This window comes from Chiloscyllium punctatum, chromosome 13 (genome assembly GCF_047496795.1).
Source record: "Chiloscyllium punctatum isolate Juve2018m chromosome 13, sChiPun1.3, whole genome shotgun sequence".
Classification (NCBI taxonomy): domain Eukaryota; kingdom Metazoa; phylum Chordata; class Chondrichthyes; order Orectolobiformes; family Hemiscylliidae; genus Chiloscyllium; species Chiloscyllium punctatum.
In genome coordinates, this window is record NC_092751.1 from 89830960 (window position 1) to 89844028 (window position 13069).

Below are 13069 nucleotides of genomic sequence, written 5' to 3' on the forward strand. Positions count from 1 at the left end.
AGTTGATGTTTTGGGCATAAGTCAGGAATGTAACTATGTCCAGTTAAGAGGTGGTGAAGTTGTTGCTCCTTTGTTATAACTCATTGAGAGCAAGACATTTGTGAGAAATTATTGAGCAGTACATCATTCTCATGAAACAGATCTGTTTTGCTATGCCAGCATATTTTGTGGAGATGTTTGGTGCGCAGTAATGCTGCAGGAAAGTTAGTGCAAGGTGTAAACAACTGCCTTGGCTCAAAGTAAAGTTTCTCAAAATTCAAGTTTGACTTTTGGCTTCTATTGACTTGAACTCTTTGGTGAGACTCATCCCCAGGGCCGAGACAGTGAGCTGACTGCTGACACCTCAGTCACACGAAGAATGAGACGCAGAATGACAGGCCAATATTTAGAGGTGCTTCCTTGCCAGAAATATTCTTGTAAAAAGTTGAAACAGCTTTTTGTTTCAAGCTAAAATGGGTTGAGTGGTAGCATCCAACAGACCTTACAATGCGTGGCTGTGGTGTAAATGAAGCTAAAACAGTGAAACTGTGCTTCCATTGTTCCACTCCTCCTACCTCTGTAGTTAAGTCCTATTCCACAGCACGCCAACAAAAGCTTTCAAACAGCTCGGTTTTATGAAATTTCCCTTATATTGAATATTGTGCAAAGGCCCAATACTCTAAAAGCTGAAGACATAACTTTACACAGTTTTAAGGTAAGAGGGGAAGGATTTAAAAGGGACCTAAGGGGCAGCTTTTTCACACTGAGGGTGGTACGTGTATGGAATGAGCTGCCAGAGGAAGTGGTGGAGGCTGGTACAATTACAACATTTAAAAGGCTGGATGGGTATAGGAATAGGAAGGGTTTAGAGGGATATGGATCAAATGGTGACAACTGGGTCTCAATTTGTCTAGGATATCTTGTCAGCATGGACAAGTTGGACCAAAGACTCTGTTTCCATGCTGTACATCTCTTATGACTCGATGGAGGCTGCCTCAGCCACCCACATACTGTTCACAGTTTTGAGATAACATGTATACTACAGTGGGGGGGCAAGTGGTTTCATTTTATTTAGCTGATGGGCAAAATTCAATACTTTTGGCTGACTTGTTTGCGGGTAATTGGTAAAATGTGCTGGACACCTTGCTTATCTATCCGTCTGCACTGTTGGAGCGTTTTCACAAGTGGTGGGTTATGAATCCAGCAGATCTCCTGCCTTTGTACCAGTTGACGGAGGGAGACATTTAAGGTATCAATTGATCTCCACCTAATGGCCACTTGTCGCTATCTCCTGAACAGCGACTGAGGTTGGTGATAGGTTAGAAACCCAGGGAGTAAAATGGCTTGGGTTTTAAATGGGAAGAAAGAGGGTGTCTATCACTCTATCACTCAGAGGCCCTAACGAGGTTCAGATAGCCCTACATTTTCTGTGGTAACACTCCTACCCAGCCAGGCCATTCTGCCTCCTGATAACTCTTGCCCCAGACCTGGTAACCAAGTCCCAGCAAGCACCTCCACCAAGGGGTGTTACTGGGGACTGGGTGCAGTCCCAACGGTGACCAGCACGACCGACGGCGTTGCTGAGACCAAAGAATTATCAGTCCAGATCTGATCCCAGAGTGGTGGGGGTGTGGACATCCCACCTCAAGGGTAATTAATACTCCCTGACTTAATTGCCCCCCCCCACCCCCCGAGAGCTGCCATCCCAATCAGATGCAATGTCGCCCCTCACAGTGGTCAATGCTGAGGCTGGAGCTCCAGGATGAGGGCACCAGAATGGTACTGCAGCCCTGAAGAGTCAAGTGTCATGGAATTGGGGTGCAGAGACAAAGTTATTGCTGCAGGGGCAGCCAATAACACCAGAGTCTCTCCTAGCAGTCATACAGCAGTCATCAAAGAGGGCACCATCTCCTCCCTACTAGCAATCCCTACTAGCAATCTATCGGGAGGCAGCTGAGGTTTACTTGCCCACAAGGTAGGGGGTCTCCCCATTTGGGCTAAGTGCACTCTGGCTTTTCCTCTGGCCAAGGACTCACTGGCAGCTGAATGGATGGCCAAATTGCAATATGCCCATGGGAGTGTCCCACTCCTATCCCACCCATTTTGCCAGCCCTCACTTCCCATTGCCAATGATTGAGGGAAACCCTAGACTAATACAGATAAACAAGATTCATTGTCGGGAAGCTCCTAGAACGTCAATGACGCTATTACATCTGTCACATAACCAGAAAACGGAGGAGAAACTCAACAGCTCAGGCAACATCTGTGGAGGGAGAAACCAGAGTTAACATTTTGAGTCCAATATGATTCTTCATGAGAACCATTTCCCTCTCCACAGACACTGCTAGACTTGAATTTCTCCAGCACTTTTCTTTTTATTTCAGAATTTCCAGCAACTATTGGATTTTGCTTCTATAATGAGGGTAACTCCTCTGAAGCCCATTTGTTTTGATTTAAAACAAGGAGTTTTCACGGCTCCCTATTTTACAGTTAACAATTTTTGAAGTCAGAACTGTTGGTTTGGGACAGGCCTAAGGAATTCCTATCATTTTCCGAAGGAACTCCAACTGAATGACATCAGCCCCACCACCAGTGGGTTTACAGCTGGCAGTGGCAGTCCGGGTAAAATGTGCAATTGAGCCTGGGCATTTTGGGATATCGCAAGCCAGGCAGACTCAGGAGGTGGAGGAGACAACATGTCAAGTGCAACCCTTCTTCAGGAAAGGGAGTGGGTGTGGGGGCAGCTCCAGATGAATGGGGTGGCAGAGGCAAGGTGGTGAAGTGGAGATAGGTGAAAACAGGAAGAGGGTACGGCCTGGTTGGTTAATGGGAGGAATAAATCCAGTTGGTGGCAGGGAGGAGCGGAAGGGGAGATGGAGGGGTTGGGAAGGTAGTCAGGGTTTGGGAGGAGAGGTTATTTGAAATTGGAGAACTCAACGTTAGGTCCTCCGGGCTGGAGGCTGTCCAGGAGGAAGATGACGTGTTACTCCTCCAATTTGTGGTGTGGTTCGTTGTGGCAATGGAGGCGGCCAAGGATGGTCATGTCGGAAAGGGAGTGGGAAGGTGAATTAAAATGGGTGGTGACTGGGAGGTCCAATCGGCCCCTGTGGGCCCAGCTGCAATGCTTGGCGAATCGTTCCTTAAGTCTACATTTGGTCTCCCTGACGGAGAGAAGATCATATTGGGATCACCTGATACAGTAAACTAGGTTGGAGGAGAGGCAGGTGAATCTCTGTCTCACCTGGATGGACTGTTTGGGACCCTGGATAAGGGGGATGGTATACCCGGCAAGATTAATACAATGAGAATGAAGCTGTTCATAGACATTTTCTAAACAAGCTGCATGGAGATGTTATTACACATTGATGCAGCATGTGAGACTGGAACCAGTCCTCCTAGTTCAGAGGTACGGGCATTACCACTATGCTACAGGATCCCCTTGGCGAGACATTTATACAGTACTTAGCCCAACTGGAGTATATCACAAAAGTGCTAATGAAGGCCTTTGTTGAAGTGTTGTAGCGTAGGAACTAAAAAGTTAAGAAAAAGGAGTGTAAAACACCCCAGTTGCAATTAAAAGGCAAATTGCATTTCGTTAATTTCATTTCTTGCATGCAGACTCCCCACAGTGTATGCTTGCTGCTGGTGTGTTAATTAGTGTCAAGTCACTGTTGTCTGCTGTCCGTTAGTGATCCTGGCAAAACACACAGCGCAGTTCACAGCAGGCAAGTGTGGACGTTATCAATAAACTGATAACATTCCAGAAAATAAAGCTGCAGTGGGAGGGTGAGATGCTGGTGGGTTGTGTCCACCTCCCTCCCCACCTCACCTTGGTTTCTCAAAGGTTCCAATTCAGCCTGGGTTTTGGGTGGGGGTGGGGGGGCAGTTGGGCTGGCCAACCTCCTTTGGAAACCTGCAAATATAGACACTAAGAATGTCAAGTCTACCCCACTCTCTGCAGTTGCTCAATAGGTGTCTATGAAGGCGAAGGCAAGAGGAATGAAGCGGGAATATTAAAAACTCAAACCTGCAGCCTACAATGGTGCAGGAAAGAGGGACTGTACATGATTTTGAAAGGAATTTTTATTTTGTTTGTTCACAAGATGTTGACATCGTTGCTGGGTCAACTTTTATAGTCTCCCTCTGAATGCCTTTGAGAAGGTGGTGGTGATCTTCCTTAACCGCTCTCTTACTACCTGACGCCTGGAGAAAGGATGCCTCATCTTCCACCTCAGGACCCTCCAACCCCCTGGCATCAATGTGGATTTCACCAGTTTTCTTATTTCCCCTCCCCCCCACCTTATCCCAGTTCCAACCTTACAGCACAACATCGTCCTCATGACCTGTCCTACCTGTCCATCTTCCTTGCCACCTATCTGTACCACCCTCCCCTCTGACCTATCACCTTTACCCACATCTCCATCCACCTATCGCACTCTCAGCTACCTTCCCCCCAGCCCCACCCTACTCCCATTTATCTCTCCATCCCCGAGGCTCCCGGCCTTATTCCTGATGAAAGGCTTTTGCCTGAAACATCGATTTTCCTGCTCCTCAGACGCTGCCTGACCTGCTGTGCTTTTCCAGCACCACATTCTTGACTCTAATCTCCAGCATCTGCAGTCCTCACTTTTGCCTGATCTTCCTTAGTGCCTGGGCTGTAGTTATACCCACAGTGCTAGGAGAAAGGGAGAGCCAGTGGCAGTGAAGGGATGGTGATGTTGCTCCAGGTCACGATGCTGCATGGTTTGGAGGGAAACTTGATGATCACATGTCTCTGCTGTCTCATCCTCATGTGCTCACAGGAGGTGCTATAGAAGGAGTATTGGTGAGTTGATGCAGTGCATCGTGTAGATGAGTCACACTGTTACATCGCTGTACACAATAGGAGGAAGAGGCTGCTAGAGATGGTGAATGGGAGACCAAACAAATTGGCTACCCAGTCCTGGATGGTGTCAAGCTTCTTGAGTGTTATTGGGGCTGAACTCTATTGGTGGAGGATTTCAGGACTATGGGGCACATTTTAAAGGTGAGCGAAGAAAGATCTAAAAAAAAGAAACAGGAGCATTTCTTTTTAAACACCGAGTGGTTTGTGTGTGAAATGAACTTCCAGAGGAAGTGATGGATGCAGGTACCAGTTACAATGTTTAAAAGATATTTCTTAAGTACATGAATAAGAAATGGTTGGAGGGATATGGGCCAAGAGCAGGCAAGCGAGACTAGTTTAGTTTGGGATTATGTTCTAGTTGGACCGAAGGGTGGGTTTCCGTGCTGTATGGCTCAATGGCTTATCCAGATAAATGGGGAGCATTCCATCACATTCCTGACTTGTGTCTTGTTGGTGGTGGACAGGTTTGGGGGGGGGGGGGGGGGAAACGGACAGGTAGGAAGTGAATTAATGGCTGCAGGATTTCTAACCTCCAGCAATTAGACACACAAGAGAAATAAACTTGCGGTGCTGTGGTGCCCGAAACGTCAATTCTCCTGCTCCTTGGATGCTGCCTGACCTGCTGGGCTTTTCCAGCAACACATTTTCAGCTCTTCCTGTGTCATTACCAACTTTGTGCCTATTACTTTTCGCATTGCAGCCAATTCTTTCTCCTGGAAGGTCAGGTTCAAAGTGATGCTGCAAAACAATAAAAATTGGCAGAACTCCTGAAATTCCTGGCCATCAGGGTCAGTGCAAAGAGACGGTAGGTGAATGCAGTTATTGGGTCAGACTGACAAACGCTGTATGCTGGCAACACCTTTCGGAAGGTCTTGTTAGGTAAGCAGAACTGGAGATTCAGCTGAAGTGTGGGTGACACAAATTGCTGGAATAACAGTATCACTTCTGCAAATGTAGTAAGAACATTTCCTTTTTAAGAAACATCACTCCCCTCCTGTGATCACCCATTCAGAGAGGCGCAGGTATCTTTAAGAAAACCTGCAATTAATTCACACAGTGCAGTGAAATCACACCAAGACACCACAAGAAAGTTTCTATACTCCTTTGAAAACTGAAAACACCCACAATAGGGAGTAGGTTCTGCTAAGCGAAGACCTGGGGTTAAATGGGCACATTCGCCAGAAACAGTTGCGTTTTGTTGGGGCTCAGGATAGGTGGGAATTATGGTCGTTTTCCTAGTGGGGACAATTGGTTGGGGACACCCTGGTTTCTTTTCAGTTTACCTGCGCGATTGCAAAAGATCAGACCACATTTGCCAACACCAGTTTTTTTTTGGGGGGGGTGTGGTGGAAATAGAGGGAAGAGTGTAAAACCTTTACCCGGGCGCACAAATCCTGCCTGGTTAACATATTCATGATTAATACATTCACCTCGACACTGCTACAACCTTTGAACTCCCAGCGAAATTCCAAACTCGATTCATTGCATTTCTCAAACACTTAGGAAGTGACACCGACAGCTGAGTCAAGCATTCAAAACGGGGAGGGGGGGGGATAATAAAAATTACAATAATCTCTTGCCTGCTCTGCTAGCTAACGTGTTAAAGGCAGAAAGTTGGGAGACAGGATTGTTGTAACTGAAGAGAGATACCTCTTGGTTGCTGGGGTGGTTTGTTCTTCTTTCTACAACAGCACTGCCCCATGCCCCCGCTTCCTCGCTAAGGTCTCTAGCGGGATGTCATTCTCTGGTTCTTCATTCATTCACAGGGCTAGCCGCATGTTGAGTTTAGGCTTCGGACAGCCCTGGTGCTAGCAAGGGGAGAGCTGTCCCAGTGTAGCATTTTTCCAAGTTGTTGCAGCTTTGTATTCATTCCAGTCTTCAATCCCTCTCTCTGTCTGTCTGTCTCTTGCCTGGAGATCCTGCACTCTGTAGACTGGCACCCTCTCTGTTTGTCTGTCTCTCTCTCTCTCTCTCTCTCACCAGAGATGTACTGTCCAGCCCATCAGTAGCAATTGCAATACACAGGCTTGGCTAATCAATTGTAGAAGGAGTGGATTGTTAGAGGAGAGGGAGCCTGTGTTTATACCACTTCCCCCCCTCTCTCTCTCTCTCTCTCTCTTCCCCTACCTGGTAGAAACCTGTCCTCCCCCTCCCCGCCGCCTTCCCCATTCCACCCCGCAGCTTATTAATTATGTCTCCTTGCTTTGAAGATGTGATAAACGGCCGCGGGGGAATTTAATATGCGTCGGCAGATGCCTTTCCCAATAGCTACAGAGAAACAGAATTTAACCAGCAGCACTGAATGAATTCCCTTCTCCCACCTCCCCCAACCACAAGAAAAAAAAACCCTCCAGAAGGATCAACCCACTGGCTGTAAAGTGGTTTAAACTACACAGAGAACGACAATGGCATTACCTGGCCTCGATTATAAAGCCAAATTAATCCCACTGCTCGCCTGGGGTAAGACCACAGCCTGGGTCGGGTGGGAGTCACCGCATCCCGACAGTGCGGGAGCAGGCCATTCGGCCCATCGAGTCCACAACGACCCTCCAAACAGCATCCCACCCAGACCCACCACATCCCTGTAACCCTACATTTCCCATGGCTAACCCACTGAGCCTGCACATCCCTGGACACTGTGAGCAATTTAGCATGGCCAACCCCACCTTAACTGACACATTTTTGGACTGTGCCAGGAAACTTTGGAAAGAGTTCAGTGGAGATTTACTAGGATGTTCCCTGGTAAGGAAGGAAGGGGGAAATGGGGAGGAAACTGGAGGCTGTTTTCGTTGGAGAGGTGACTTAATCGAGATGTATAAGACAATCGATGGGTGAGAAAGGATAGACAGTGAGAGCCTGTTTCCTCAGATGGTGAAGCTAACATCACAGGACATAACTTTAAATTGAGGGGTGATAGATTTCGGACAGATATTGGGGTAGTTTTTTACTCAGAGAGCAGTAGGGGCTTGGAATGGCCTGCCTGCAACAGTAGTAGACTCAAAGATGATAAGGGCATTTAAATGGCCACTGGTCATACATATGGATAATAATGGAATGATGTAGGTTAAATGGACATCAGGATAGTTTCACAGGTCGGCGCAACATCAAGGGCCAGTACTGCACTGTAACATTCTGTGTTCTATAAACCACACAGACAAGAGGGAGAATGTGCAAATTCATTTCAGACAGTCGCCTGAGGGTGGGATTGAATCTCGGTCCCTGGCGCTGTGAGGCAGCAGTGCTAACCACTGAGCTGCTGTACTGGTATGCAGACTGGTGTTACTGAATTCATCACCTTCAGAAAGTTAGAAATCACACAACACCAGGTTATAGTCCAACAGGTTTATTTGGAAGCACTAGCTTTCAGAGCGCTGCTCCTTCATCAGGTGATTGTGGAGAATAAGATTGTAAGACACAGAATTTATAGCAAAAGTTTACAGTGTGATGTAACTGAAATTATATATTGAAAAAACCCGGATTGTTTGTTAAATCTCTCACCTTTTAGACTGGCCATGTTGGTATCAGTGTCATGTTTCAGTTACATCACACTGCAAACTTTTCAAATAAAACCTGTTGGACTATAACCTGGTGTTGTGGGATTTTTAACTTTGTACACCCCGGTCCTACACCGGGCATCTCCAAATCATCTCCAGAAAGGTCAGCTTCAGCTGATTGATCATATTCTCACCAAGCCTCAGGTACAGGAATCTGGGCTGCTATCAAAGAGAGGAAATGGAGAACCTAAGACAGAGGCTGTTGATGCACTGGGTTAGCAATCCTCCAGGGTGGACGCTGGTACAGTTGCAACATTTAAAAGGCATCTGGATGGGTAAATGAATAGGAAGGGTTTGGAGGGATATGGGCCGGGTGCTGGCAGGTGGGACTAGATTGGGTTGGGATATCTGGTCAGCATGGACGGGTTGGACAGAAGGGCCTGTTTCCATGCTGTACATCTCTATGACTCTATGACTGCACTGGGGTCTTCCAGCATGGAAGATCAACCTCCAAGACACTGTTACAAAAAGAAAAGTTGTAGTATTGAGCTAAAAATATTTATTTTTATTACCTTTGACTGCAGTAGTTGAATTGTTATAAACGGAGATATAATTTGGAGGTGCCGATGTTGGACTAGGGTGTACAAATTAAAAATCACAATACCAGGTTATAGTACAATACGTTTATTTGAAAGCACTAGCTTTCAGAGCACTGCTCCTTCATCAGGTGGTTGTGGAGTATAAGATCATAGGACACAAAATTTATAGCAAAAGTTTACAGTGTGATGTAACTGAAATTATATATTGAAAAAGACTTGATTGTTTGTTTGTTAAGTCTCAATTTTAGAATGGGCATGTTGGTTTCAGTTCTTTCATGTGTAAATTCCAGAACTTTTGTAAAGTTACATTCTCAAGTGAACTTTAACAATACGTGCCATGTTGGCCCAGATAATGCATTGAAGGTGTGAGGTGCCCTGTGTGAGGCTGTCTGTGCCACAATGTTCAGACTGATTCTAATCAAAAAAAGGGATTTACAGAATCTTACATGGATTCATGCCATTTTTGAACAAAATAAAATATAATTCTGCAAGTACAAATTCACCCCACAAACTTATATGTGTGTGTGTATTTGTGCACAGGGTGGGGGGGAGTGGTTATGAGTGTCTGAGAGAGAGAGAGAGAGAGAGAGAGAGAGAAGAGAGAGAGTGTGTGAGTGTGTGTGTGAGTGTAAAGGGGTATAAGTCTGTGGGAGAGTGTGTGAGAGACTGAGTGTGTGTGTGTATGTGTGTGTGTGTGTGTAAAGGGGTATAAGTCTACGAGAGTGTATTGTGTGAGTGTAAAAGGGGTATACGTCTGTGAGAGAGAGAGAGTGTGTGTGTGTGTGTGGGAGAGAGAGAGAGAGAGAGAGTGTAAAGGGGTATAAGTCTGTGAGAGTGTGTGTGAGACTGAGAGTGAGTGTATGTGTGTAATGGGGTATAAGTCTATGAGAATGTATTGTGTGAGTGTAAAGGGGTATATGTCTGTGAAAGTGTGTGTGAGAGTGAGCGTAAAGGGGTATAAGTCTGTGAGAGCGTGTGTGTGCGCGAGAGTGAGTCTAAAAGGGGTATATGTCTGTGAGAGAGAGTTAGAGAGAGTGTGTGTGTAAAGGGGTATAAGTCTGTGAGAGTGTTTGTGTGTGTGTGTCTGAGAGAGAATGAGAGAGTGTAAAGGGGTATAGGTGTGTGTGTGTGTGTGTCAGACAGACACTCCTACAGACCTATACACTCACGCAGACCCTCTCTCATATGCTAACACATACACTCACACATTTAACCCCCTTTGCACTCACACAGACACCCATACCCCCTCCAACATATGCGCGCGGGTGCGCTCACACACACACACACAAGTTTGTGGGGTAAATTTGTACTTACAGAATTACATTTTATTTTGCTCAAAAACTGAATGAATCCATGTAAGATTCTGCAAATTCCATTTTTAGAAATAGAATCAGTCTGAACATTGTGGCACATACAGCCTCACACAGGGCACCTCACACCTTCAATGCATTATCTGGGCCGACATGACACCAATTATTAAAGTTCACTTGAGAATGTAACTTTAATGAAGTTCTGAGATCTACATATGAAAGAACTGAAACCAACATGCTCACTGTAAAAGATGGGAGACTTAACAAACACTCCAGTTTTTTTCAACATATAATTTCAGTTACATCACACTGTAAACTTTTGCTATGAATTCTGTGTCCTACAATCTTATACTCCACAACCACCTGATGAAGGAGAAGTGCTCCACAAGCTAGTGCTTCCAAATAAACCTGTTGGACTATAACTTGGTGTCGTAGTATTAGAGATGGAAATTGTGGAGCAAAGGTTAATTATGCCAAGACACTAATAATAACTACTTGGTATGAAGGACATCCAATTTACTCACCGAGCTCTGCATCAGCTGGCCAAAGGGGAGAAAGATTTAAAAGAGGCCTGAGGGACAATCTTTTCACGCAGAGTATGTTTCGTATGTGGAATGAACTACCAGAGAAAGTTGTACATGCAGGTGCAGTTACAACATTTAAAAGATATTTGGAGAAAGTGAGGACTGCAGATGCTGGAGATCAGAGTTGAGAGTGTGATGCTGGAAATGTACAGCAGGTCAGGCAGCATCTGAGGAGCAGGAGAATTGACATTTTGGGAATAAGCCTTTCATCAGGAATGCCCAATCCGTCGACTCTCCTGCTCCTTAGATGCTGCCTGACCTGCTGTGCTTTTCCAGCAGCGCACACTCAGTTTAAAAGATATTTGGACAAGCACATGAATAGGAAAGGTTTAAAGGGATAGGGACCAAATGTAGGCAAATGGATGAGTTGGACTGAAGGGTCTGTTTCCGTGCTGTATGACTTGGTGATCTTTTCCCTGGGACCCCAGAATCAGAGTGCATAAGTTTAACATAAGAAGGGAAAGATTTTAAAAGGACCCGAGAGGCAACGCTTTCATGCAAAGCATGGCGTCTATGTGGAATGAGCTACCAGAGGAAGTAATGGAAGCTGGTACAATTACAACATTCAAAAAGCATCTGGATGGGTATATGAATCGGAAGGGTTGAGGGGGATATGGGCCAAGTATCTGCAAATAATTAGGCTACCTGGTCAGCAGGGATGAGTTGGGCCAAAAGATCCGTTCCCGTGCTTTATGACTCTGTGTCTAAGAAGTGATACCATCACAATGAATCAACACATAGGACCTAAAACTGATGGAACAAGGCACTAGTGAATCCCAGCCCATACTTCTGTGTATAGTATATAAGCAATACATATTAAGCCTGGTTTTCAGCCATCGAGCTCCCTCGTAGAAGCATCTAACAATAAAGCATTCTTTGTTTTGACAAGTTGAGATTTGTCAAATTGTTCAGCGGAAATATTTAGCCACTTGCTAAAATGAATGTGTCAACCGTCCAGCACTCAGAGAGCAGGGGTGGTAGAAGTTCAGGACTGTTGTGGTGAAATTCACAGAAATCTATCCAATCACAGGCTGAGTTGTTATCTGTCTCCATTAACCATGGCAAGGTTCCCCGTCAAACACATGAGCACTTTCTTTGACATTTGGATGTTGACATTCTGGCTGCCTCATGTTTTCTATTGCCCCCAGCTGCCACCCGAATGGATTAATGAGATATACATTCAGGTCAAGTCATTCCATGATGCTCACACGTCTTGTGCAGAATGTTGGGGACCCAAACACAACACAAGAACCCTAGGTACTCCAAACTGCCTCACAGACCATTGGGCTGCTCTCTCATTAGAGGGAGAGATGACTGGTGGTGCTTTAACCAAAAGGTCACCATGCCTCAGGTGAGAGGAGAGGTTGAGAAATAGAGGTGATGACCCCAGCTGGTGTGGGGATTGAATCCACATCATTGGCATCACTCTGCATCAGAAACCAGCCATCCAGCCAACTACCTCCCTCTGCCATTGAATAAGGTCGTGGCTGATTGGACTGTGGCCTTACCTTCACATTCCTTCCGTCTCTGTAATCCTTGATTTCCTTGTCAGTCAAACTCAGTCTTTAAGGCAGTCAATGACCCAACCTTCACCTCCCTTGGTAAAAAGAGAATGTCATAGACTTTAACAACCCCTCAGAAGAAGAAACTTCTCCTTGTCTCTGTCTTCAATGGGAAACCCCTTATTTTGAAACGGTGCTGCCGAGTTCTTGATTCTCTCATTAGGAGAAACATCCTCTCAGTATCTACCCTGTCCAGGTCCCTCAGGGTTCTCGAAGTTTCAATACAATCACCCCTTAGTCTTCTGAACTCCAATGAATATGGGTCCGTCCTTAATAAGGCAACCCCTCCATCTCAGGGATCAGTTGAGTGAAACTTCTTTGAAATGTGTGCAAGGTTGTGTTATCCTGCCTTAAGTAGACCAAAGACATTTCAATAACCATTCTGTTTAGCTTCCTAATTACCTGTTATATCTGTATGCAGACTTTTTTCTGGCATATATAAAAGGACCCCTTCGCATTCTGCAGTCTCTAAGTGTAAATAATATTCTGCTGTTGTATTCCTACAAAAGTTGACAAATCCACATTTCTCACATGATGCTCCACCTCTTTTTTTTGTCTGCTCATTTAGCCAATCAACGCCCTTTTACAAACTCTTTGTGTTCTCCTCACAATATGTTTTCGTGTTAGTATATTTAAGGCAATCATTGTATTGGCTT

General features: G+C 45.5%; 1 protein-coding gene across 4 annotated transcripts in view; it reads right to left on the minus strand.

Annotated features, from left to right (window-relative positions):
* arhgap22a (Rho GTPase activating protein 22a) overlaps nucleotides 1-13069 on the minus strand; it is a 309850-nt gene that overhangs the window by 194807 nt on the left and 101974 nt on the right. For 2 of the 4 annotated variants that reach the window (XM_072583186.1, XM_072583181.1), the window contains exon 1: nucleotides 6515-6901. The exons of the other annotated variants lie outside the window; for them this stretch is intronic. In XM_072583186.1, coding sequence (XP_072439287.1) covers nucleotides 6515-6566 — 52 coding nt within the window. In that variant the 5' untranslated portion in view covers nucleotides 6567-6901. Of the gene's footprint in view, nucleotides 1-6514; nucleotides 6902-13069 lie in introns of those variants that run through there. 4 annotated transcript variants of the gene reach the window in all.